Genomic DNA, 26917 nt, shown 5'->3' on the forward strand with positions numbered 1-26917 from the left:
GGTGGACAGCGTGATAGACTGACCCAGAAGGAATGGGGTCATCACCTCCTGCAAGAATAAAGCACAGTTGCGAAGCACCACTTTATCTGCAAAATACATCATATAGGGAGGCGTAAACCTAGAGCCTTCAACTCACTCATCCTCCAGGCAGATCTTATAGCCACTAGTAAGGCTGTCCTGTTGGTAAGCAGCCGGAGGGGACAACTCTGAAGAGGCTCAAAGGGAGCATACATAAGGAAAGTGAGGACCAAATTACGGTCCCACTATGGCATAATAAAGGGCGTGAGTGTTAACAAGTGAACCAGCTCCTTCAAAACCCTATTCACAATTGGAGACCTAAAGAAAGAGGGTTGGTCTGGCAGCCACAAAAAAGTGAATAGAGCACAAAGATAACCCTAAAGAGTGCCCGAAGCAAAGCCCTGCTGGGCAAGGATTAGAATGAACAGAAGAACAGTGGAAAGAGAAGCAATAAGAGGGTCAATAGACCTTTCTGTAGAGTATAATAAAAAACGTTTGCTAACGGCAGCCATATACCGCCTTAGTTAAGGGGCGCCTGACCGCCAAAATAAAGTTGCATACTTCAGGAAGAAGTTCAAAAGCCATCACCTGCAGCCACTCAATCTCCACGCATAGTGGCGAAGAGTTGACAGGTTCGGCTGTAGGATCCTCCCCTGCTGCTGTGACTGAAGATCCTCCCAAAGGGGCAGCCTGATGGGAGGATCGATACACATTTTCAGAAGCTCTGGATACCAGAATCTTCTCACCCAGTCCGGAGCCACAAGAATTACTTGGGCCCGGTCGTGCATGATCTTCTTCAGGAACCTGGGCAGGAGTGGTATGGGTGGAAAGGCGTACAGCAGGCCTGAGTTCCACTCGTGACGAAAGGTGTCGCCAAGCGATAGTCGCCTTGGGAACTCCAGTTCTCAGTATTGCTGAAACTGCGCGTTCTCTTCTGAAGCAAACAGATCCAACCAAGGATCTCCCTAGTGCTGAAAGAGACCTTGCGCCACCTCCGACTGGAGACGCCATTCGTGATCTACTAGGCATCGAAGGCTGAGTTTGTCCGACTTGCCAGGTGTTGAACCACCAGGGTTATGCCGTGCTGTTACAGCCATGTTCAGAGATGCAGGGCCTTTCGATAAAGGGTCCACGACCCCACCCCACCCTGCTTATTGCCGTGCTACATGGAGGTGGTGTTGTCCATGAACACTTGCCCTAACTTCCTCTTGACCGTGAGAAGAAATGCCTTCAATGCAACCAGTGTCCCCTGATCTCCACCTTTCCCAGATGGCAGCCCCATCCCAGAAGTGACGCATCTGTCACGACTGTGAGATCTGGTAGGAGAAAGGAAAGGGGTATGCCGTTGACCCAATCGCGGTTCGTTAAGCACCACTGCAGATCTCACAGTTCCTTTCAAGATCTGGACCACGTAGGTAAGATTTTCCCAATGATGCACCCACTAAAACGTTAGGTCCCACTGCAGAGCCCGCATACGCCACCTGCCATGCTTTGCCAACAGGATGCAGGAGGCCATGAGGCCGTGAGGCCCAATAGCCTCAGAGTGAGTTTCAACAAAATCCAGGATAGAGGCTGAAACATCAGAATAACCTGAATATCCTGGACTCGCTGCTCAGACGGATAGGCCCGAAACTGTACTGTGTCCAGACCAGCCCCCATGAAAGAGAGAGCCTGAGAAAGAGTTTGGTGTGACTTCGGCACGTCTATAGAGAACCCAAGCAAATGCAGGAGGTTCGCCATAGTCTGGAGGTGAGGGACGACAGCATGGGTCGAGGACGCCTTCAACAGCCAGTCGTCGAGGTATGGGAAGACTGACAACCGTAACCTGCACAGATAAACTGCGATCACTGCCATCACCATGATGAACACCCGAGGGACACTGGTAAGGCAGAAAGGGAGCAAGGTAAACTGAAAGTGCTCATAGTCTACCTTGAACCGTAGGTAACGCCTGTGGCCCGGCAGGATGGGGATGTGAAGTACGAGTTACTTGGGATAATTCTACGTGAAGCAATCTGCGGCTAGAATCGTCTCTACCAGATACATTGTTACCGAAAGTAAGTATCTCGTACATCTGATAGAGACTACCAGCCGCAGATTCCTTCATGTAGAATAGATACCCTAGCAATACACCCTGGGAAGGAGGGTCTGCGAAAGGACCCCACCAGCCAATACAGAACAGAAGCCCCCCCCCAGGGGACCAGATCTGTGGACCAGGAAGAACCTCATCCCTGCCAGGTAAGGGGAACCCCCACAAGCAGAAACCTACCGACCCCAAGGGGATGTAGGAGGAAAAGAAGACTGAAGAGGCTCGTACACTCACAGAGGAGGAACCAAGGACAAGGGCGGAATGGCCGAAGCATCCCATTCTTCCACCAGGCAACATAACATCCATTGAAGACCAAGACAGGAAAGAAGTAGAAGCCTAGAGGGCCCAAGGAAACGAGGGAAGGAAGGTGAACCCACTCCAGAAGGAGAGAAGCCTGCCAGCCAGAACAGCACCGGAAGACAGCCGCCAGAAGGAAGAACAACACCCCAAGGCCCCAGGACATACCCAGACGTGGGTCCCGGGCTCACTACGCCACTGAAGTCAAGCTATCCTGGCTTTAGACGGCTGATAGCCAGCAACCGGTCCCAGGATGCTTGTTTCCGGTCCAGGGAAGACATGGCTTGGCAGTACGGGCTGGACTGTTCCCATGAGGCACAGGGTCAGACTGATTTGCATATGGCCATGTCTGAACTGGGGTGGTGGAGTGAGCTAAAGTATGGTGATGGATTAAACCCAGATCAGTTGACTGGGGGTGAATGTTTGATTTGCTCAAACGCTCCGTCCATCACCCCTTTTGGTATCGCTTTGTTCGCCCTAAGTTGGCAGGGTATGCCCAGACGTGGGTCCCTTGCTCACTCTACCACTGGATTCAAGATATGTTATGTTATGTTAAGTGCTATTTGTAAAGCGCACTGACGCCGAAGCTTCCTGGCGCTGCTAGACAGGTGAAGGAGACAGAAATACACAGAACCTAACACAAGGATGGGAACAGATGGGTCTTTAAGAGTTTCCTGAAGGAGAGAAGAGAGAGGGAGGATTTGATGGACAGGGGGAGGGAATTCCAGAAAGTGGGGGCTAAATAAGAGAAACGGCGGCCACCGAATTTCTTGGTTTTATTTTTTGGGGTGATTAGTAGGTCATTACGGGCAGAACGTAGATTAAGTGTAGGGCGGTAGGGGCGGATGAGGGACTTGAGAAACCCAGGACTAGGGCAGTGAAGACATTTGAAAGTGAGGCAAGCCACCTTAAAGGCGACCCTTTGATTCACAGGGAGCCAGTGAAGGCTATGAAGCAGAGGTTTAGCGGATTGCCAACGAGGTAGTCCATGGATCAGGCGAGCTGCCTGGTTTTGGACGACCTGGAGGCGATTTAGCAGATAAAGTGGAAGGCCGTGATAAATAGAGTTTGAAAAATCAAGACGTGAAAGTACCAGTGAAGTAACAGATTGGGTGAGTGCCGCAGGGGGGAGGAAGTGACGAACTTTGCGGATCCTTCGAAGCTGGAACATGCATGATGAAATTACCGCTCCGACTTGGGCTTTGAGGGTAAGTTCGGTGTCAATAATTACGCCCAGACTTTTTATTGTTTTAGCTGGGGTGGGGGGGGGACCAAGCTCCGACGGCCAGAACTGAGGGCCCCAGTGGATATGGCTGAGGCCGGGAAGGAGAAGCTCAGTTTTTCCTGGGTTGAGTTTTAATTGGTTCTGGTCCATCCAGAGTTGTATGTGAGTCATTACAGCATGGAACGTGTTGATGGCCAGAGGGGAATTGAGTGAAAAAACAAGCTGCAAATCATCAGCATAATTAAAGGTTGTGATGTCCCATTTGAGGAGGGATTGAATCAGTGGCCGGAGATACAAATTAAATAGGAGCGGGGAAAGAGAGGAGCCCTGGGGGACTCCGCAGGCCGTGGGAGATTTTTTTGCCGTAAAAGGACCCAAGCGGACTGCCTGTGTTCTACCAGTGAGAAAGGACCTGACCCAATCAAGTGCCACGCCTCGGATGCCGGCCTGTTCGACACGGTGGAGAAGGATGTTATGATCCACCGTGTCGAACGCAGCAGACAGATCCAAGAGGACAAGGGCTTGGGGGTTCCCGATATCAGCGTTGTGCCTGAGTATATCGAGAACTGCTAAGATAACCGCCTCAGTCGAGTGGGCGGGTCGGAAGCCCGCCTGATTGGGCTCAAGGTACTGGGAGGATTCGACAAAGTTTGATAAGCTGCGGGTGACATGAGCCTCCAGGATTTTAGAGAGGTAGGGAAGGAGGGAAATAGGACGGTAGTTTGATGGCTCAATGGGGTCTGCATCAGGCTTCTTAAGAAGGGGCACCAAGATGGCCTCCTTAAAAGAGGTGGGGACACTGCCACTAGTAAGTGAACTATTGAGCAAGTGTAAAATGTTGTCTGGTAGATTGAGGCAGACACTGCGCAGCACAAAGGGAGGGCAGCAGTCATTGGGAGAGCCTGATTTCACACGGGTGGCAAGTTCCACTAAGGAAGTCGTGTCTATAACAGGAAAGGTAGTGAAAGTCGACGAATTATCAAGGGAGGGATCAAGAGGGGGAAGCTGGGTGGGGGGAGGGATAGAGTTTTTAATTTTGATGACTTTTTCCAGGAAAAAGGAGTTCAGAGTATCACAAGTGTCCTGGGTAGGGGTCTGAGCTGGGAGTGATCTGTCATCCGTGGTTAGCTCGTTTAGAACTCTAAACACTTCCTTGGATTTATTAGTGGCTGACACAATCCTGCTGGAGAAGTGTTCCATTTTTGCTGACCTAATAGCGGATTTGTAATTATTACGAGTGATCAGGTAGACCTGTCTGGCAGGCTCAGAGTAGTCGTGCCTCCAAATACGTTCTGATTGACGTGTTTTTAATTTCAAGGTCTTGAGATCGTCGGAAAACCACCTGTGAGCGTACCGGTGCCTAGTACGAGGGAAGGTAACCAAGGGGGCAAACTGGTCGCTGGCCGACTCCAGCCAGGAGCCGATTTCTTGTTCCAGGTGATCGATATTACTGGACGGAAGAGGGTCGGGGCAGGATGCGGCGAGGGCAGAGAGAAAGCCCTGGGCATCGTAGGTGTTCCATTTCCGTGATTGTCCCCCGGCCATTAAAGGGGTAAAAGTTTGGCCACTAACTGTAATGGTAGTATCCACCAAGTAGTGGTCAGACCAGGTACAAGGAAGAGTGACTGGTGGAGACAGGGCCAGATTACAGGACCAGATCTGGTCTAAAATATGGCCCTTAATGTGGGTGGGGTGAGAGACATGCTGGGTGAGGTTCAGATTCTCAAGAGTCTCGAATAGCTCGATGGCGTGAGGGCCAGCATTGGGGTCGTTAAACCAATAATTTAGGTCGCCGAAAATGGCGAAGTCAGAGTGTGTAGTTAATAGCGCGGAAAGCTGTTCACTCAGGATGGAAGAGAAGTGAGGCATGGAGTGAGGAGGCCGATATAGTAGGAGAAAGGTGAGGGGGCCGGTGTTAGTTTGTACACTGAAGAGTAAATTCTCGACCCCCGATAAAGGAAGGGGGTTAGAGGAAACAGAGGTCAGGCGTTTTGATACAATGGCTGCCACCCCACCCCCGGGCCGGTCGTCAGGGCGGTTGGTATGGAGAATGTAATAGTCAGGGGGGAGGGCGGCCAGAATATCAGGGAGAGACTCGGATGTCAGCCAGGTCTCCGTAAGCAGGAGCAAATCGGGGTTGGAGTTAGAAAGGAGGACAAAAATGTCCTCAGAGTGTTTTACTAACGAGCGAGTGTTTAAATAAAGTACCCTGATCGAAGTGGAACGTTTGCTAGGCGTGCTTGAAGGTAGAGATCTGTCTGAGCAAGACTGTTTATGGCGCGAGATGCCGAGGGCGGTGGTGCGGCGAATGGCGGTGGGAGAAACAGAGAATGCGGGATATTGAAGATCCCTGAGGGCATGGGCTGAGTAGGTAATGGAAGGAACAGAGTGCCATGTCCCATGGCCCGGTCTGGCGCGGACGGGCGCAGACGGGCTTGCCTTAAGCGCGCCTTCGGCGCGCAAACGGCGCTCCCGCTGCGCTCGTCCGCTGCGCTTCCGGTGTGTGCACATTTTTATATTGGATGAAAGAGTTCTATGGGCGTGGCCTAAAAAGGGGCGTGGCCTGTCTCGTGGCCGGGAATGGCGGTTCTGTGAGGCAGCGCGTCAGCGCTACAATCCGCTGAGCGCGTTTCCAATGCTTCACACAGAGTAAGAGGTAAGAACACAACACAGAATAAAGGTGACACTCAAAGTTTAAAATCAGGTGTGTGCAGAAAGCGTCTCCCGGCTTTTCGCCTCAGGAGTGAAATTGTCTAGCAACCACGCTCGTAGTCAGCGGGTGCTTTTAAGCGCGGCGGGTGGGCGTGGCCTAAAAAGGGGCGTGGCCTGTCTCGTGGCCGGGAATGGCGGTTCTGTGAGGCAGCGCGTCAGCGCTACAATCCGCTGAGCGCGTTTCCAATGCTTCACACAGAGTAAGAGGTAAGAACACAACACAGAATAAAGGTGACACTCAAAGTTTAAAATCAGGTGTGTGCAGAAAGCGTCTCCCGGCTTTTCGCCTCAGGAGTGAAATTGTCTAGCAACCACGCTCGTAGTCAGCGGGTGCTTTTAAGCGCGGCGGGTGGGCGTGGCCTAAAAAGGGGCGTGGCCTGTCTCGTGGCCGGGAATGGCGGTTCTGTGAGGCAGCGCGTCAGCGCTACAATCCGCTGAGCGCGTTTCCAATGCTTCACACAGAGTAAGAGGTAAGAACACAACACAGAATAAAGGTGACACTCAAAGTTTAAAATCAGGTGTGTGCAGAAAGCGTCTCCCGGCTTTTCGCCTCAGGAGTGACGACCAGGAGCCGGATACGAGCTGTCCCACGAAGGATGTCGAGTGAAGAGGGGTCGGTGTCCGGCGGGAGCACTAACAAACCTTGGCAGCGGCAACTTAAAAAGAAGGTCTAAGAAGGTTATGGTCTGGTCCAACAAGGACCAGGAGACTCACCACAACAAGGGGAGTCAGGGCAGGCCTGGAGCAACCAGGGGAGCCCAAGAAAAGCAGTGTTGTCCTTCAAGTGGACCCACAGGCTGGATGCACAGGAGTCGCGAGGGGATATCTAGCAGTGTCACAAAGTCAAAGCTTGGAGGGCACAGAGTGCGAGGAGGCCGAAGTACTTTGTACGAAATGTGCGCAGAGGTTGGGGCTAACAATAGACCAATGCACTTAGTTGGGGAACGCCAACAAGCATATGCACTCCTGAGGAGTGAAATTGTCAGATAGCCTGGCTGATGAGGATTATGAATCCGAAACCGGTCCCAGGATGCTTGTTTCCGGTCCAGGGAAGACATGGCATAGCAGTTCAGGCTGGACTGTTCCCATGAGACACAGGGTCAGACTGATTTGCATATGGCCATGTCTGAACTGGGCCGTTGGAGTGAGCTAAAGAATGGTGATGGATTAAACCCAGATCAGTTGACTTGGGGTGAGTGTTTGATTTGCTCAAACACTACGTCCATCATCCCCTTTGGTATCGCTTTGTTCGCCCTAAGTTGGCAGGGTATGCCCAGACGTGGGTCCCTTGCTCACTCTACCACTGGATTCAAGATAGCCTGGCTGATGAGAATTATGAATCCGAAACCGGTCCCAGGATGCTTGTTTACTGTTCAGGGAAGACATGGCTTGGCAGTTCGGGCTGGACTGTTCCCATGAGGCACAGGGTCAGACTGATTTGCATATGGCCATGTCTGAACTAGGGTGGTGGAGTGAGCTAAAGAATGGTGATAGATTAAACCCAGATCAGTTGACTGGGGGTGAGTGTTTGATTTGCTCAAACGCTGCGTCCATCATCCCCTTTGGTATCACGTACAATACAACGGAAGAGTCGCGGTTGCAGTTTTACCGTTTAAGGACCCTTCCCAGTGGATTACGAGGAAACCCGTTAGAACATAGAAGGTTGGAGAGCCAGTCTACCCGTGGATACCAAAGTACCAGAGTTACCTATCCCAGAAACCGCTGTAATTCTCAATGGGAATCTTCAAAGAAATGCCACTGCTGGAAAGAAGAAAAGTGTCAGGTGGAACCCACAGGTGTATTCTTGATGGAAGGAAACTGAAAGCAGAGGGGACAGAGTCTGGGTCACTCAGGAGTGACCAGGGGCTCAGTAGATGAATGCCCTCCGCTGTCGGGTGCTTCAGGTGTGAAGATGGAGACCTTGACTCCACAGCTGCAGGGACCAGGAGAAGTTGAGGACGACCAGGAGCCGGATACGAGCTGTCCCACGAAGGATGTCGAGTGAAGAGGGGTCGGTGTCCGGCGGGAGCACTAACAAACCTTGGCAGCGGCAACTTAAAAAGAAGGTCTAAGAAGGTTATGGTCTGGTCCAACAAGGACCAGGAGACTCACCACAACAAGGGGAGTCAGGGCAGGCCTGGAGCAACCAGGGGAGCCCAAGAAAAGCAGTGTTGTCCTTCAAGTGGACCCACAGGCTGGATGCACAGGAGTCGCGAGGGGATATCTAGCAGTGTCACAAAGTCAAAGCTTGGAGGGCACAGAGTGCGAGGAGGCCGAAGTACTTTGTACGAAATGTGCGCAGAGGTTGGGGCTAACAATAGACCAATGCACTTAGTTGGGGAACGCCAACAAGCATATGCACTTGCAAAAGTACGCCGTGCATAGGGGTTCAGGTTATGCGGTCCCCACGAGGGCTACAGGGCCTCAAACTCTGAGAGGGCAGCTTGACCTCAAGGAACGTAGGAACCCACCTCCTGTGTTGCTGGAGCCTTTGGAGTCCGCAGGAGCTCAGGATCAGGAGACCGGTCAGTTTCGTTAAGGTACCTGCAAATGCAGGAGTGTGACTCCTTCACCCCAAGGGAGATACTTCAGTTGTCCTTGATACTCCACAGGTCCTGCACGGTATGGTGCACGGGCACAGACGATGCTTTGGACGGAGAGGGAGACTAAGTCGGGCCCAGTCGAAGTCCAGCGAAGTCCAGACGGTCGAAGGTCAGAGGTTTCTTGATCAGAATCTTGTCCACGTCGACTCTAGGGTCCTACAGCCAGGTAAGCCCTTTTGTACCCATAGGAGAGGGTTGAACAGATTCAGGCGACCCTCCCAGGAGAGGGTCCGGACAGTGGGGAGGTTACTCCCATATCCTTTGTCCAGTTTCACGCCAGAGCAGGAGCCAATTGCTCCTAGGACTGGTTTAAACTGGACTATTAACAGGGACACCAAATGTGCCCCTCGTGCACTTTGGAAATGCACCCTCCCAGCTCCAATACACTAAATCCTGTCTAGGAGGTGGTCACACATCCCTGTAACAGGATGCCTACTGTGCTGCCTTACTCTGCTCGAGTTTGGCTCAGCAGCAGGAGGGCAGAAATGTGTCTCTGGTCGGCAGCAACCATTTTGTGCTGGCCGTGTCGAGAAGGCTGGTACCGGGAAGAACAGGGACCCCACGAAGCTTGGTTCTGAAGGGTGGAATCATAACTCCCACACCGGTTAGCAGTGTGGAGGTACGATTCCAAGGTGTTTCATACCAAACACAACATGGTTTGTTGCAGCCGTTTTTGAGATAGCATTATATGTATGGCTGCGTAACCAGCAACCCGGGAGAATGGTCTCTGAAGGCTGCCAGAGTGCTTTGCAGGGGCACCCTCTCACGTAAAACCCTGCACCCTGCCTTCAGGATTGTCAAGGCCTGCTCTATGGGTGCCTTACAGGTTTTAAGTGTAGTGACTTATAGATATAGTAAAACTATATCTAAAGTAAGTGGTGCATGCACCATCTTACACAGGCTGCAATGGCAGGTCTGTAGTTCCATTTTGCATGGCCTCTCATGGGTGGCATAATACATGCTTCGGCCCATGGGAGACCTCTGCGGTACCTATGCCATGGGTACCATATACTAGAGACTGACAAGGATACCCCAGTGTCCAATCTGTAGTGTACCTAAGTACATGACCTAACATTTTAGGGAGAAAGAAGATAGATTGGCGCAGGATCCCAGTCAGACTAGTCAAAAATTGTGAAAAAATTGTGAAACATCAAGCAAAAAGTGGGGGTAACCATAAGAAGCAGATCCTACTTTCCTACAAAGCACGGCCCGGGCCTCCTCCTGTTAACTTGTGGCAGCTCTTGCGCAACCGTCTACCATAGGGAGTGGGAGAAACAGCCCAATAAGCATGCAGTCTTCACCGACTATCCCACGAGGTAGCAGACGCCACGCCGTTACGGTTATCACCACGCTGAGTTCTCGACAGGTATCCGACCTGTGTTTCTTACGTTTTTATCAGTTTCACACTCTATTACCATATAAGCCCCTCTGTGCGTTATATCAGCAACTGAAGATACTTGAAGCCCCCGCTTGGCCTATTAAGTTATTTTTCGGCCCCATTCACCCGCACAGCGCAGTGCCTATCCATCGGTAACGAAAGACTACCCGCATAGAGATAAAAAGGCCTGGTGCAGTCACCCCGTTTGGACCCGTTTTTCTACATTGTTCCTTCGTTAAACATCCTAAGAACTTTCTAACTATATGCTACAAGATGGTAGCGTCCTGAGGAAGACACTCTCAACGTGTCGAAACGCGTAGACGAAAACCATCTTTCCTTCATATTATTGGGAATATTTGTACATACAATATTTTGCATATATCGAATCTTAATTGAAAGAATTTTTATTGTTATTTTTAGTTGTCTTTACGTCATTGATTATCCTCATGACACCTTTTATCAAACTTATGACATTAAATTCTCATATGCTAACTTTGTGCCTGATTATCTTTTACTAATTTTTCGTGACTTGAATTTCGCCAGTATTTGTGTTTTGCCTGGGTATTTTATTTTTTCATAAATTCACCGACCATAATGCCAGGCTTGTGGAAGAAAAAAAGGAATATGCTACTTACCAGTATGCATCTGTTCTTGGCATGTAGGGCTGCTGACATTTATATCTGTGCATAGATCGCCGCCTAGTGTTGGGTCCGGATGATTGCACATTGTTGTCCTGGAAGAGTCTTCGAAGTATCACGAGATAGGTGGTTCCTCCCCTGGACTACAGTGCGCATGGGCATCCCCTCCATCCTCAGATTGTTTTTCGCCATTGTGGCAGAGATGGAGTATGATAAAGTAAGTGATGACCATGTCTGAGAATAATTCTGAGTGCTACAGCTGCGACAGGCACCGGGGAGGAGGGCGGGCGATATAAATGTCAGCAGCCCTACATGCCAAGAACAGATGCATACTGGTAAGTAGCATATTCCGTTCGAGGCATGTGGGCTGCTGAATTTATATCTGTGCATAGAATAAATAGCAGTATCCTCATTAGCGGCGGTTGCCCGTGCCAGCTGCAGCAGTCTGAAAAAGAGTTCTGAGAACAGCCTGACCTGCCGCAGCTTGCTGTTTGGAGTGTACATCCACGCAGTAGTGTTTGGTGAATGTGTGTATGGTGGTCCATGTGGCTACTCTACATATAGGAATGGAATGTTACCCAGGAATGCCATGGATGCTCCTAACTTGCGTGTGGAATGCGCTCTTGGGGGAACTGTTAATGTGCGTTTAGCCTTTTGATAACAGATCTGTATGCACTTAACAATCCATCTGGCTATACCTGATTTTGAAATTGGGTTGCCTTTGTGCTGTGGAGAGAAGGCAACAAACAGTTGCTTAATTTTCCTGAAATCTTTAGTTCTGTCTATGTATTACAGGAGAGCCCTCCTAACATCCAGTGTGTGCAGTGCTCTGTCTGCCACCGAATCAGGATTTGGGAAGAATACTGGCAGTGCAATTGTTTGGTTAATGTGGAACTGTGACACCACTTTAGGCATAAATTTAGGGTTGGTATGCAGCACTACTCTATTAGCATAAATCTGAATGAAAGGCTCCTGAATAGTGAGGGCTTGCAGCTCACTAACCCTTCTGAGCGACGTGATCGCTAATAGAAAGGCCACTTTCCATGTTAGAAATTGTATTTCACAAGAATGAAGAGGTTCAAAGGGTGGTCCCATTAGTCTGGTGAGAACTACGTTTAGATTCCAGACAGGCGAATGTGGGTGCCTTGGAGGAATTACCCTTTTGAGTCCTTCCATAAAAGCTTGAATGGCAGGCACTTTGAAAAGCGAAAGGTGCTGTCTGTTCTGAAGATAAGCTGCCATTGCAGCTAAATGTATCCTGATGGAACTATAGGCCAGATTGCATCTGTATAGGTGCAATAAATAACATATGATGTTTTGCGTTGATGCATCTAGTGGATTTACGTTATTGTTGGAACAATAAATGACAAAACGCTTCCATTTTGCCGCATAGCACGCCCTGGTTGTAGGCCGCCTAGCCTCCTTGATGATGTCCATACAGTCAGGGGGCAGGTTCAGGTAGCCAAACTCTATGACCTCAGGAGCCATATTGCAAGGCTCAACTGTTGCGGATCTGGGTGCTGAATGTCTCCATGGCTCTGAGTGAGGAGACTGGGTGTGAGTCGCAGTCGTTGGTGGGGCACCACAGAAAGTTCTAGGAACGTGGTGTACCATGCTTGCCTTGCCCACGTTGGAGCAACTAGGATGAGTGTCATGGAGTGCTGCCGCAGTTTGCGCGCTACCAGCGGTATGAGCGGTGCTGGAGGAAAAGCGTACGCAAATCTGTTTGACCAGTTCATCCATATCGCATTGCCCTGAGACTGCGGGTGTGGGAACCTGGCGGCGAAGGTTTGGCATTTTGCGTTTTCTTGTGTGGCGAATAGGTCTATCTCTGGATGACCTCACTGCTGGAAGTACGGTTGTAGCACTGAGGGATGTATCTCCCACTCGTGCATTTGATGGCTGTGCCTGCTGAGCAGGTCCGCCATCTGGTTGTCCTTGCCTGGGAGGTGTTCCACCATGAGGAACATGTTCCTTTGAATGGCCCACTTCCACATGCTTTGTGCTAGGTGTGACAATTGTGGAGAGTGTGTCCCTCCCTGCTTCTGGATGTAATACATTGCAGTCATGTTGTCCGTTCGGATCTGCACGACTTTGTTGCACAAATGCAATTTGAACGCCTTCATTGCCATGAAGATTGCCATCAGTTCCAGTAGGTTGATGTGCATCTTCTGCTGCTGCGTCGTCCATAGGCCCTGCACTGTGTAATGGAGGACATGCGCTCCCCAGCCCTGGAGAGATGCGTCCGCTGTCAGCACTATCTGTGGCACAGGCTCTTGGAACGGTCGTCCCCTGCAAAGGTTTTGTGTGTTCCACCAATGCAGAGAGTTGTATGCACGACCGGTCACCAACACTAGGTCCTGCAGTTGTCCCTGAGCCTGGTTCCACTGTCGCGCTAAGCACTCCTGAAGCGGACGCATGTGCAGCCTCGCGTGTGGGACTATAAAGATGCAGGAGGCCATCATGCCTATCAGCTGCATAAACACTTGCGCTGGGAGTGAGTGTTGGGGCGTGAATTTTCGAATCAGCACCTGCATGCTGTTGACTCTCGCTGAGTTTGGCTGTGCTGTTGCTGTCAGAGTTTTTATTTGTGCGCCTAAGTACTGTTGTACATGTGCGGGTTGAAGATAAGATTTTTGGTAATTTAGTGAAAATCCTAGACTGTGTAGGAGGTGAATTGTGCGGGACATGTGGCTGGCACATTGCTGGGCCGACTTTGCTTGGATAAGCCAGTCGTCCAGATAAGGATAGACATGGATGTGTTGTCTCCGAAGGTGCGCAGCTACTGTCGCTAAGCACTTGGTAAACACTCTGGGGGCTGTAGTGACCCCGAAAGGCAGGACCTTGAACTGGTAATGCTGGTTGTTTATGGTGAACCTGAGATATTTCCTGTGACTGGGGTGAATGGGAATGTGGAAATATGCATCCTTCAGGTCTAGGGTTGCCAGGAAATCCCCCTGACTGAGCAGTGGTAGGACTTGCTGCAAAGTGAGCATGTGAAAATGTTCTGACAGGATGTATTGGTTCAAGGGTCTGAGGTCTAGAATGGGCCTGAGAGACCCGTCCTTTTTTGGGATTAAGAAGTAGACAGAGTACACCCCGGAACCAGAAGACCACAACTTGATGCTCCTGTATGTTCCAGCCCCTTGACTTTTCTGTGGGCGTACTTTTGCTTCTGTGTTGACAGCGACCGTGACTAGGATCTGTGACCTTGCTTACAACTCTCCAAGCAACAAAAGAAACTCCATGAAAGCCTGACAAAGACGGATGTGAAACTTGATATCAGACAGTTTGTTTCAAGCCCTGAAGAAGTCCGGCAACGGACGAAACGCGTCGGCTATCTGCAACTATCAAAAAAAGAAAATAAAGAATAAAAATTGAATAAAAGAAAGAAAATCCAAGTCACTACTTTTGTGTGTCTTATCTGAATAGTTGGGAAAACTAATAACTCTGTTTATTTATGTTTTTAATAACTGTTCTGCAACAATGTATAACTTTTGAAGGGTGCTGTCCAACTATCATAATCAGAGTACACCCCTGTACCCTGTTGTTCTAAAGGCACGAGTTCTATGGGCCCTTTTTGAAGCATGGAGATGACTTCTTGCTGCAATAAGTGCATGTGCTCTGCGGACATAGGACATTGCCTTGGGGGTATGTTGGGTGGTGTGGAGGTTAGTTCTAGACAATATCCGTATTGTATAAGCTGTCACACCCACCTGTCTGTGGTAATGCCTTCCCAGACTGGCAGGAACTGCTGAAGTCTTCCCCCGACTGGTGTTATATGGTCCGGGGGCAGTGACAAGACGTCACTGTTTATTGGTGGCGGAGGATCTGGCATTATTATTTCCTCGTCCTCTGCCTTTGGTGCTGTTCCCACGGTATCCACCCCTATTGCTTTTGTTATAGGTGGTTTGTGTGCCTCCTTTAGTGTATTGGGCTTGCTGCGATGCTTGGCCCCTAGAAGCTCCCGTTACCGGTGCGACGAAAGGAACTGCCCCTGAACTGTTGTGACTGTAGAGCTCCCATGGACTTTGCAGTTTCCGTGTCTTTTTTATTAATTTTTTCTAGGGTTGTGTCTACATCAGGACCAAATAGAAAGTCAGGGTTAACTGGCTGATTAAGCAGAGTTGTTTGGATTTCTGACTTGAAACCAGATATGCGGAGCCAGGCAGGTCTTCTGAGCATCACACTAGTGTTGATGGCCCTAGCTGCTGTGTCCGCTGCATCCAACGCACACTTAATGGATTTGGTTGAGATTAGCTTCCCCTCCTGTATTAGCATTTCCGCTCCTTCCTTATAAGCATCAGGCAGGTGTTGCAGTAGCTGCTCTAACGTGTCGTAATGAGCCCTATCATATCTGGCTAATAAGGCTTGTGTATTTGAGATTCTCCAAATATTAGCCGCTTCAGCTGCTACCCGTTTGCCAGAAGCTTCCAAGATCTTGGATTCTTTGTCCGGAGGAGGAGCATCACCACTTGTCTGAGAGTTTGCTCTCTTACGAGCATTAGCCACCACCAAGGAGTCTAACGGGAGCTGGCCTTTGATATACGTAGGGTCTACAGGCGCAGGCCGGTACTTCTTTTCAATCCTGGGGTTCACAACCCTTGCCTTTGTTGGTTCTTTGAAAATGTAACCAGCGTGTTTGAGCACACCTTTAAGCATAGGCAACGTCTTCACTGATCTTTCTGAAGTTGAGAAGGTATCAAACAGAAAGTCTTCCTCTACTGGGTCAGCGTGCATATCCACATCATGGTTAAGGGCTGCCCTCTCAATCAATGCGTTAAACGCAGCAGTATCCTCATTAGGTGATGTTTTGACTGCATAGGATAGAGTGTCAGGCGTGGTGTGTGGCTCATCAGGGTCAACAGGGTCAGTCCATGGTTGGGACTCCTCTTGATCCGTGTCCATGGGATAATTAAACTGTTCTTCATTGTACCCTTCCTGTACCTCCTCAGTGGCATGTGTGGGAGAATAGGCACATTCCTGTCCATAGGACTGTAAAGGCTCAAAAAGAGTAGGTGAGGTGGCAGAGTCCCTCTTCTTTTTGAGTGGTATTTTGTAGGACTCCATAGGAGTTTCCGGTCTGATTTTCCTTTTATAAATTGTGAGTCTTCCGGAATCGGAGTCGATGAATAATTTCAACTGATTATCATAGGATGGCGGCTGGAACAGAACGTCCTCCTCCATGGGTCGAGTGTTTGAAGCTACCGACAATGATTTGGATGTGTCGGTGCCCTTTTGGAGCTGGACCGCCTTAGGTCGTGCGGTTGGGGGCAGTCCGTACTTTATCGGCGCCGTAAGCATTGAAGACGGACCGACCTGCTTTGAGGGAGGCGTTGATTTCGATCCGACCGACTTCGACTGTTCAGCATGTTGTTTAGGGCCATGCGTCGACTCGAGCCGTTGTTGCGCAGCAGGTACGCTCCGTTGCTTCGACTTGATATGTTCTTTCGGGTCGAATGTGGTTTTTGACTCGAAGGCCTTGACCGTTAGCGGCTTCCGAATCTTCAGATCGAGGGTCTTTTGAGTCTTGAGTCCTTTGGTAGCGTCGCCATCTTTGGACCCGGACGTCGACGACATGAGCGTGACGTGCTTGACTTTAGAGATGGGCTCACTCGCTCCGATCTTCGGGTCGACACCCCCTTGCGGCCCCGAGGTTTCGATTTAGTGTCTTTAGGTTTCGGTTTCGATTTCTCCACTGATTGTGGTCGATGGACCGATGGCTCTTTCGAAATGTCCTTAGCCAGGCCTGGAAGCGGTGCTATAGAACGTAGATGAAGATCTTGGCTAAGGCCTTCCGGCGATGCCTCGACCTGAGCCTTGGAAGGTACAGAGTCTTTATTGGGCCCCGCTACTGCGGTTGGGCCTTGCTCATCGCTTGAGTCGTCATCGACGGCTCCGATGGCTTGTGCGTCGTCTCCTACCTCGACGATGTCTTCATCATGGATGTAGATTTCCTCTTCATCCTCATCATAGTTCGAGTTCTGTTTCGACGCGGGATCCGACTGTTGATTAGGATCCTCCTCTTCCACACCCTCTTCGTCGTCAGCCCCGAAGATGTTCTCTGGGTCGGGCGCTGACTCTCGTGCCGACTGTCTTGCGGCACGTCGAAGCCGAAGAGTCTTTTTTGACCTGAATCTTGAACAGGCCATACAGCTGGCCTCGTCGTGGTCCGGTGATAGACATTTATTGCACACCGGGTGCACATCAATGTGAGGGTATTTGGAGTTGCAAACGGGGCATCGTTTGAACGGACTCCGTTCCATCGTCGATCGTGGATGGTGCCTTAGGTGTCGAAAAGGCAAGCGGCCTTCAACGTCCGTCTCGAAGAACTGGAACAAGTACGAGGCACCGAACGAAAGACTATACCGACGCCCGAGGCCTTTTGGCCCTGTGCTATTCCGAACGGGAGTAAAGAAAGTACATCCGAACCCAATGGCGGAAAAAAACAATCTGAGGATGGAGGGGATGCCCATGCGCACTGTAGTCCAGGGGAGGAGCCACCTATCTCGTGATACTTCGAAGACTCTTCCAGGACAACAATGTGCAATCATCCGGACCCAACACTAGGCGGAGATCTATGCACAGATATAAATTCAGCAGCCCACATGCCTCGAACATATTCTTCCCAAGTGATTCCAGCCTCTTGGATACCCTATCCAGTGGGTTGGAAGGGAACGCGCCCTGGGAGGTAGAAGCCTGCACCACCAACTCTGGATCGCCGGACGATGGCTGCATGCAATTGTCCTTTTCACAGATGCCACTGTGCTAAGCTTGGAGCACGTGCCTAGAAGGTAAGTGCCTCATTGAAGGGCTAAAGGGGTGCAGAGGTGGAAGCCCCAGGCTGAAGTACTTCAATCAGGAGATTAGTCCTGACCTGCACAGAGGGCAACTCCAGTTCAAGGACCTCGGTTGCTCTCATGACCACCACGGCATAAGATGCTCCCTCATCTGTAGCCCCAGTTGGCGGCCAGAGTATGCCAGTATCTGGGGACGTGTCCAGTTCACTGGCATCCCCAAGTTCGTCATACCAGTCCATCTGCTCTGCAGAAACATCCTTGTGTTCTAAAGGATTCATAGATCCATCCCAATCCTCACCTGTATTTAAAACATAATCAAAATGTTCAGGTGAAAACATCGAAACCCTGGGCTCTATCGACATTGGAATCAGCGTTGAACAATGCCGTTCCGACTGTGTTGTCAGAGAAGGATGGGGCTGGAACTGTCAGTGGGCAGTGACAGCCTCGAAGGCAACAACTTCGGTTTCGATGCTGGAGAAGGTAGGCAACTGCACAACCGGCACCATCCGGGATCAGATCCCTGAGGCCCCACCGGCGCCCTGGCCAAAGCCGACGACGTAGAATCTGATGGGTCACCTTCTAACCCAGCCGAGCCCGAGGGCTCACCAGAGGAGTAGCCCCACTCAAACATGCAGCACATGGTCTCGTAAAAATCTTACATTTGAGCGGGGGTCGCTCTCGCTTCCGGATAGGGAGGGAGGCGCAAAGTTGACTTTAGGTCCGCAGAACTGTGCCTAGAGCGTTGGTGCACCTTACCTCGTTGGTCGACAGACAACAGTCAAGGCGAAGCCCGCTTGGACTTCTTTTTCTTATGCCTCTACCCAGAGTATCCCGATGACCTTGAGTGTCCGAAGAGGACTTGGGGCTTCGGGAGCGGTATTGCAACCTCCTCTTCTTTGAACGAGGCTGGGACCTCTGCGAAGTCTTGCTGGATGGTGTCAACTGCCGGGCAGCAAGGAGCTTTATAGCCCGCTCCCGCAAGGCCTTCTGAGCCATAGCCTGACATTCTGAGCACGACTTAGAGTTGTGTTCGCGCTCGAGACACTAAAGACAGATTAGATGGGGGTCAGTTACCAACATCATGCGGTGACAGGCACTGCATGGTTTAAACCCTGTATTTCCCAGAGGACATCCTTTGCACAAGTAGTAAAAAGTCAAAAAAGGCCTGTCAAAAAGCGATAGAGGGATAGCTCTCCTACAGATCGGCACTTAACTGGCGCAGAAAGAAAAGAACTGACACCGCGCGCCTGGGTGGCACCTACCTAGGTGACGTCATAACCGATGCCAACGACTGTGGCATCATGCGGAGTCGAATGGAGCCACCCGACAACACGCGCAAGGGGTATTGCTCGAGAAAAAGTTTCAGGATCCAGCCTGATGCCTGGGAAATTCAAAGATAAGGAATCTGCAGTTAAAAGTCTCTATTAAAAGGGCAGAAATGCTGGTCATGAAACCACATCAGAGGTCTCACTCAATGCATGTTGGAAAGCTACATCCAACAGGGGATACGGAAACGTCTTTAAAAATGGAGAGACAGGGGAGGAGCTACGATAGCAACTAAGATGGCCGCGTAAGCTCCCGGCTCCGTCGACCTCCGTCGCCGGCGGACCTATCCTGCAATTAATCCTGACCTCCCGCCCGACTCCCGGGTGTCTGAATCGTTGCTGAGCCCAGGGGGGCAATCCCGGAGTTTTTCTCGCTCTGATTGACGAAGTTACACCGTCTTTCATTTTTGGGCCTACTCCAGTGTGTAAGCCGGGGCCTCGAGTACTGACCCAGCCGGGTTTCAGTTGAAAAACATCGGCCGCGGGTACCTGGCGGAGTCCGGTCTCATCGGAGGGAAATTTATTCTTCGATCCTGGTGATGGTTTCTAGTCCCAGCGAATACTAGACAGACGGCGACGAGACGTGTTTGCCGAGGTGGGTGGGGGGGCCAGGTCCCGGGGACCCTGTAGCGTCCCGCTGGGTCCGCGGGTGGGGCCCCTGCTCGCGGCAACAGTGTAAAGAGCGCCAAGCCTACAAGTCGCCAGTCGCTTCCGTCCATCCCGCTCCTGTTTGTTTCCCCGGAGTAGCCGGCCTCCAGGGTTAAGGACCTGCTCTGTTATCGTGCAAGCAGCGATGGATCGGACGATGTGTGGACCATCACTGGGGACCGTAATGGCCGCCATCGGGGCTCTTCACTTGCAAATGGAGGCCATCTTCTACAAATTGGCCGTAAGCATCGAGACTGTGTGTTTGAGACCGGACTTCAGCCCTGTGTCAGACCTGCAACATACGGTGACCCCCGCGATGCTTGATCTAACTCGAGAGGAGAACCCCGAACATAATCGAGGCCTGGTGCCATTTGTCTATGCACGAGTGCAGCGGAACGTTGCCGGAGCCCTTGAACAACCAGCACGATCGGCAGAGTCATCGCCCGCGCAGGACTCATCTTTTCCTTCGCTTCTGGAGGCTTCCTTTCATACTTTTTTGACTGACTTTTGTGTATCTGGGAGACTTCGAGACTTAACATTTTTGGCCCTTTCCGGCAGTATAGGTCTTCTTTTTTTACAACGTTTTGACTGTTTTGCTACTATGTCGGTCCTACCGGATGGGGTTTGTGCGATGGATCGTAAGGGCCAGGGCTGAATTTGACTGTCTGAGTTCGGTACAGTGACTATCTTTTGGCTCTGCTGGGTGGTGTCCGTGAGCGTAGGGGCCAGATGGAAGTCTGATTGTCGGGGTTTGGTACAATGGCTATGTTTGATAAGGGATTTGCTGCCTCTGTTGTGCCGGGGGTTGGGCGGGAAGGTCTTCTCTTTTTCTGTGACTCCCCTATCTGTTTGCTTATTAGTCTGCTTTACTTCGCTTTGTACGATGGTAGGGGCTGTCTGCTTTTGGCGGGGGGCGGGGGGGTGAGTCCGGGAGCTCGTATTGTATTGTTTGACATTTCCTCCTCCATCTTTTCCCTTCCTTGGGGTTTAGTTTAGAGGGCGACAGGCACGCTGCTAGTGGGGTTAGGTCGTAGCCATCTGCAGGGGTGCAGGGCAGGGTGGGGGGCTTTTTTTTTTTTTTTTCCTTTATTATGTTCTATGGCCTTTCTTTTCCCTTCTTCACAAGAGATGTGGCATCTTATCCTGAGCCGCTTAGTTCCCCATATCTGGGTGTCGAATGTTAGAATTTACTATCCTTTCTTCTGGGCGGGCGGGTTCCGATGCGGTTTGCTTAAGGTTATCTGTACTGTATTGCTTAGCCCCAGCTCTAAGCTGGCATTGTTGACTTTCAGATGTCTATAACTGCAGTGTATTTCCTCAAATCATTTGCCCGTTCGCCATCACAATATGTGCCTCCAAATGACACCCGATATGTACATTTCTTCTCTTGTGTTATAACTAATAAAAATAAATATTAAAAAAAAAAAAATTGAGACACTATTAAAAAAGCAAACATTGGGCCCCAAATGAAACCTTCAGAAAGGAGAGTGTAAAACAAAAAGGCACTGTTGTTAAGATACTAATCCTAAAGGATAACTTCTAATGAATAAAGCTGCAAAAGAATTTCCAACATTTCAGATACAAAGAAAACAAAACTTCAATTCACTTAACCACAATTACAATCCAGGACCCATCTGGTAATGATAAAGAGGCAACTGAGTGGCAGTCGTGCAAAGAGCACTGAAGCAGAAAAAAAGAGGACCGGAATCTATTAGCCTACAGTACAGTGCCTGAAGGTCCACCCCTCCCCGCAATTAATTACTCATACACCCCCCCCCTTTCTGTCTTGTACTTATATGGCACATTGCAAGTCTTTAGAGTGCACACAGAACGGTCGTTCAAGTATATAAAACAGGATCCATCTCCAAAGAACCACACCCTAAGCCAACGCAGGCAACAAGCAGCACAAGCCATACCGAAATTAAAAAAGAAAAACAAACCTTTTACTGTTAGGCTTTCCAAGGCCATTTTTTATCAATAGGTCGGGCGTTGCCGGGCCTGGTGTCTGTCAAAAAAACACAAGACAGTTTGTTTTAACAAATATTGTAATCCCCTGAAGCTGGTACAGAATAAATCCTCTACCCAATGACGCCACAGTTTATGTTCCAACACACTGTGACCACGACCTGCCCCCAGTTGTTGCTTGTGCAGTCTGAGGTCCCCCCTCCAACAACCAATGTTTCAAAAACATTGATTGTTCACACATTTAGTGTGTGGAAACAGACAAGCACACATTGTATTTCACATCCCCACTTCAAGCCCTCTAATATGCCTCACTGCCCTCCTACGTTTTCCTCCTTTTGTCCCAATTCAATAGACTTACTCAGTCAGCACCACAATGTTGATCTTCCTCCAAAGCACCCAAACCAGTGGCTCTACAACCACATACACAACAACACAATCTGTTAAACAATAACCCAAACGCCACGGACTTCTTTTGTCTCATTTAAGCCCTGCCTAGACTGGTATTGGAATACTTGGTACTGGCACACATGTCATGTTAGACCTGAAAGACTTCGGGCCAGATGTAGGTAAATACTATTTATCTATTCTTAAATACCGAATCATACCGATTCGGTATTTAAAAATAGGTAAATAGTATGTAGGTAATTTTTCGGTAAATTTGACAGAATCTGTAAAATTCGGTATTTACCACATCGGTATTTACTGATTCGGTAATTGCCATTCACTCCTATGGGCCAGGAGGCCCATAGGAATGAATGTCAATTACCGAATCGGTAAATACCGATTCGGTAAAAGGGGGAAAACATTGAAGTTTGGCAAGGTGTCACTTTGACATCCTGTTGCACCCCTCAATAGTGTATGGGTGCACATGTTGCAGACATACATGCCCTAAGGTCATGTATGTCTGCAACATGGCATTGTTGGAAAAGCAAAAAAAATGCTTTTTAAAGGTTTTTATTATTTACCACCAACTTGTAGTTGGTGGTAAATAACGAATCCTTAACTGAGGAATGCACTAACTTGAGTGCTTCCTACATCCTGGATTCGGTAATTTACCAAATCGGTATGTTAAGAATTCGGTATTTTACCGAATCCTAAAATTAACGATTCGGTAAAATACTGAATCCTACAAAAATGCCACCTACATCTAAAAAGCCCAATACCGGTCGGTAACAGCCGAAATTAGGTAATTTCGGCCATTACCGACCGGTATTGGGCGACCTACATCTGGCACAATGGGTGGTCTCCTCCTCCACCCCCCCCCCCCAACATTTTTGCCTTCCTCCTCCACTTTTGTGACCTTGTTTGTGCTGGAATTAGAACTCTGCTCATTTTACAACTGCTAACCATGCTAAAGTGCTTGTGCTCTCTCACATAAACAAGGTAATATCCGCTCATCCCCAACTGGTATTTTTAAATGACTTATAAGTACCCAGTAAAGTGCACTACATGTTGCTAGGGTCTGTATATTAAATGCTACTAATGGGCCTGCAGCACTGATTGTGCCAGCCACTTAAGTAGCCCTTCTAAGCAAGTCTCAGGCCTGCCACTGCACAGCCTGTGTTTAGTTTACATTGCCTTTTCAACCAGGCAAAAAGAACTAGTTACTTACCTGTACACTATGGTTCTCCAGTATTATTTTTCATAGATTCACATGCTTGTATCTTCCCCGTCGTCATGGTGGGAGTCTCCGGGTATATAATAACCATAGCAGTAGAAGAAAAAACTGCCTGGAAGCCATAGAGTAGTGAAACCACTAGGTAACCTCTCCTCCTCATTATGTGGCCCAAACTACAGCCAATCAGCAGCCAGCACCAGCCTACACCATTCCCAGCAGAGCCACCATACCTCAGATTTCCTACCGCCCAAGAGTGAGCTATGCAGGAAACCAGAGATAAAAAAGGTGGTCTACCTAATGGAAACGGGGAGGCGGGCGGGCGCATGTGAATCTATGAAAGATAATACTGGAGAACCATAGTGTACAGGTAAGTAACTAGTTCTTTCTCCAGTATTCAATCTTTCATAGATTCACATGCTTGTATCAGAGTAGATAGCAGTATTTGTAGTTAGAGCGTTTCTAGGCTAGACCCCTTTCTTTTCTCGGGGCTGCGTGCCATAAATTCCTTTCAGAAAAAGAACTCATTACAAATTAAAAAATACTAACAATAAAACTTTGCTATTTCAGATATTAGCACAGATGGAAAAAACCACATTATATAGAAAAAACATTTGAATAACATTCATAAACATGTACCTTATTTAAAAAGATGTCGTAGAACTGCCTGTCCCACTGCCGCATCTGTTTTCCATTCCGTGTCCAGACAGTAATGTTTCGTGAATGTATGAACATTCGACCAAGTCGCTGCTCTGCATATGTCTGGAAGTGATACTCCTGCTAGCAATGCAGAAGACGTCGCCATCTTCCTTGTATCATGGGCCCGGACTTTCATGTCGAGAGGCCTTCCTGCTTTCTCTTGACAAAAGACAATGGCGGATGCAATCCATCTGGAGATGGAGGAACGTGATAGGGCCAGACCTTTTCTGGGCCCCGAGTAGGAGACAAACAGTTGGTTTGATTTGCGAAAGCTTTTAGTCTTTTCAATGTAGAACTTTAGGCATCTGCCAATGTCTAAAGTATGAAGAGCTTTCTCAGCCGCTGTAGAAGGATTTTTAAAATATGTAGGTAGGATCACTGGTTCGTTTAGATGAAAAGACGGAGGTATTTTAGGTACAAACTTCGGATTAGTCCTTAGCATCACCTTATCTGGCCTGAATTGTATGAAGGGATCCTGTATAGAAAAAGCTTGGATCTCGCTGACCCTTCTGGCTGATGTGAGTGCCAGCAGTAATGCAACTTTCCATGACAGAAATTGCAGTTCAGATTTGTGGATCGGCTCGAACGGAGCTTTCATAAGTTGTGACAAGACTGTGTTAAGTTGCCATGTGGGTGGAGGACGCTTAATTGGAGGGAACCTTCTGAATAGTCCTTTTAAAAACTCCTTGATCAGTCTGTTAGACCACAGAGATGGACATCCTGGAGATCTTCTGTATCTAGATATTGCTGCCAAGTGGACTTTAATAGACGAGTGTGCAAGCCCTGATCTGGCTAAATGCAACAAATAAGGAAGAATTTGCTCTGGAGAAGACGTCAAAGGATGTACTGCATGAGCAAGGCCCCAAATACAGAATCGCTTCCATTTAGCGGAATATGTTTTGTTGGTAGACAGCGCTGCGGAACTTTGCAAGATTTCACTACATTCCGGGGTGATATTTAATGACTGGAACTCGTGCTCAAAAGGTTCCAAGCCGACAATTTTAGAGATGTCAACTGCGGATGAAGTACTTGGCCTCTGTTCATGGAAATCAAATCCCTGGTTGATGGTAGCTGAATTCTTGGCTCCACCGACAACTGGAGAAGCTCTGTATACCAAAACTGCCTCGGCCAGGCTGGGGCTATCAGTATTATTTGGCAAGGTTCTGATCTCATTTTCCTCAATAATAAGGGAATTAGGGGAAAGGGAGGGAAGGCATAAGCAAACATCCCTGTCCATCGGAGGTGAAGAGCATTCCCTCTCGAACCCTGTTGGGGGAACCTGCTGGCATAATGTCTGCACTTCTTGTTGTCTCGAGTTGCAAACAGGTCCAGACTTGGCTTGCCCCACACATTGAAAATCCGATTCAGCTGGACTTGACATAGTTCCCATTCGTGGCAAATGTCGGATGACCTGCTTAACAGATCCGCTTTTGAGTTGTCTACTCCTGGAACATGTTCCACTTGCAGCGATATGTTTTGACACAGTAGCCATTTCCAGATTCTTTGTGCCTGAATCGACAGAGGTTTTCATCTCGTTCCACCTTGCTTGCGCAGGTAAAACATTGTTGTCGTGCTGTCCGTTCGCACTAAGACCGATGAACCTTGGCTCCTGGGAAGGAATGCCTGAAGGCCCAGGAAGACGGCTTTCAATTCCAAGAGATTGATGTGAAGTTTTGTCTCCTGAGGAGACCAAAGGCCTTGAACCTCTAGGTCTTGTAGATGTGCCCCCCAACCTCGTAATGAAGCATCTGATGTCATGACGTAGCTTGGAGATTGAGTTTCGAATACCAGGCCCTTTGTTAGATTGCTCCTGATACCCCACCATGACATTGCACATTTGATCTGATGGGTTATGACCAGCTTGTCGTCGAAGGAACCCAGGGCTTGGACCCATTGTTTGTCCAGGGCTTCTTGCAACGGTCTCATCTGTAAACGGCAATTGGGAATCAATGGGATACAAGAGGACATCATTCCCAGTAATGACTTGAATATTCTGATGGAAGTGAACTTTTTTGTTGCTAGAGATGCAGTCAGATTCAAGATTTTTGTTACCTGTTCTTCTGATGGGTAAGCTTTCATTTCCTGTGTTTTCAAGATTGCTCCTAGGAATTGCAGAGTACAAGTCGGAAGAAAAAATTATTTTTCTTTGTTTATCCGAAGGCCTAATTTGTGGAAGAGATCTGTGCACATCCGAAGGGATCTCTGTGTTGCCTGAAACGATGGTCCTTTTATTAACCAGTCGTCCAGGTATGGAAACACCTGGAGACTTTGTTGCCTTAAATGCGCCGCTATTGGAGCCATGCATTTTGTGAATATTCTGGGGGCAGACTTCAGGCCGAAAGGCAAAACTCTGAACTGGTAAGGGCGCCCCGCCACCATGAATCGCAGATACTTCTTGTGTTTTTGTGTGTATCGGAATGTGGAAGTATGCGTCCAACAGGTCTAGAGAGACCATGTAGTCTCCCTTGCGGAGCAGTAGAAGAATTTTCTGCAAGGACAGCATACGGAAAGAAATTTTCTTTATGTATGTGTTCAGATCTCTGAGATCCAGTACCTGCCTCCATTTTGATGATTGCTTTTTCCTTATAAGGAAGAAGTGTGAATAAAACCCTGTTCCTCGCTGGTCTGATGGGACTTCCTCTATCGCTCCTTTCAGAATGAGTGATGAGATCTCTGCTTTGAGAGCTGCCATATGTTGATGAACTCTGCAGAGAGGAGGACGATCTGGAGGTCTTTGCGAAAATTCCAGGGTGTGACCCTGTGTAATGATGTCTAATACCCATCTGTCCGATGTTATGGACTGCCAATGCGGAAGAAACTGAGAGAGGTAGTGGAACTGGTCGATCTGAAGAGGAATTGGAGGCGCCTGATAAATATCACTGTCTGCGACCAGAGTCTTGTTTCCCTC

General features: G+C 49.1%; 1 protein-coding gene across 2 annotated transcripts in view; it reads right to left on the reverse strand.

Annotated features, from left to right (window-relative positions):
* The window catches only part of LOC144792572 (uncharacterized), a 283419-nt gene that overhangs the window by 90150 nt on the left and 166352 nt on the right, over positions 1-26917 (reverse strand). For both annotated transcript variants that reach the window (XM_078667671.1, XM_078667670.1), the window contains exon 5: positions 21671-21735. In XM_078667671.1, coding sequence (XP_078523797.1) covers positions 21671-21735 — 65 coding nt within the window. The remainder of the gene's footprint in view (positions 1-21670; positions 21736-26917) is intronic.

The sequence above is a fragment of the Lissotriton helveticus genome, chromosome 11 (genome assembly GCF_964261635.1).
Source record: "Lissotriton helveticus chromosome 11, aLisHel1.1, whole genome shotgun sequence".
In the NCBI taxonomy this organism is placed as follows: Eukaryota; Metazoa; Chordata; class Amphibia; order Caudata; family Salamandridae; genus Lissotriton; species Lissotriton helveticus.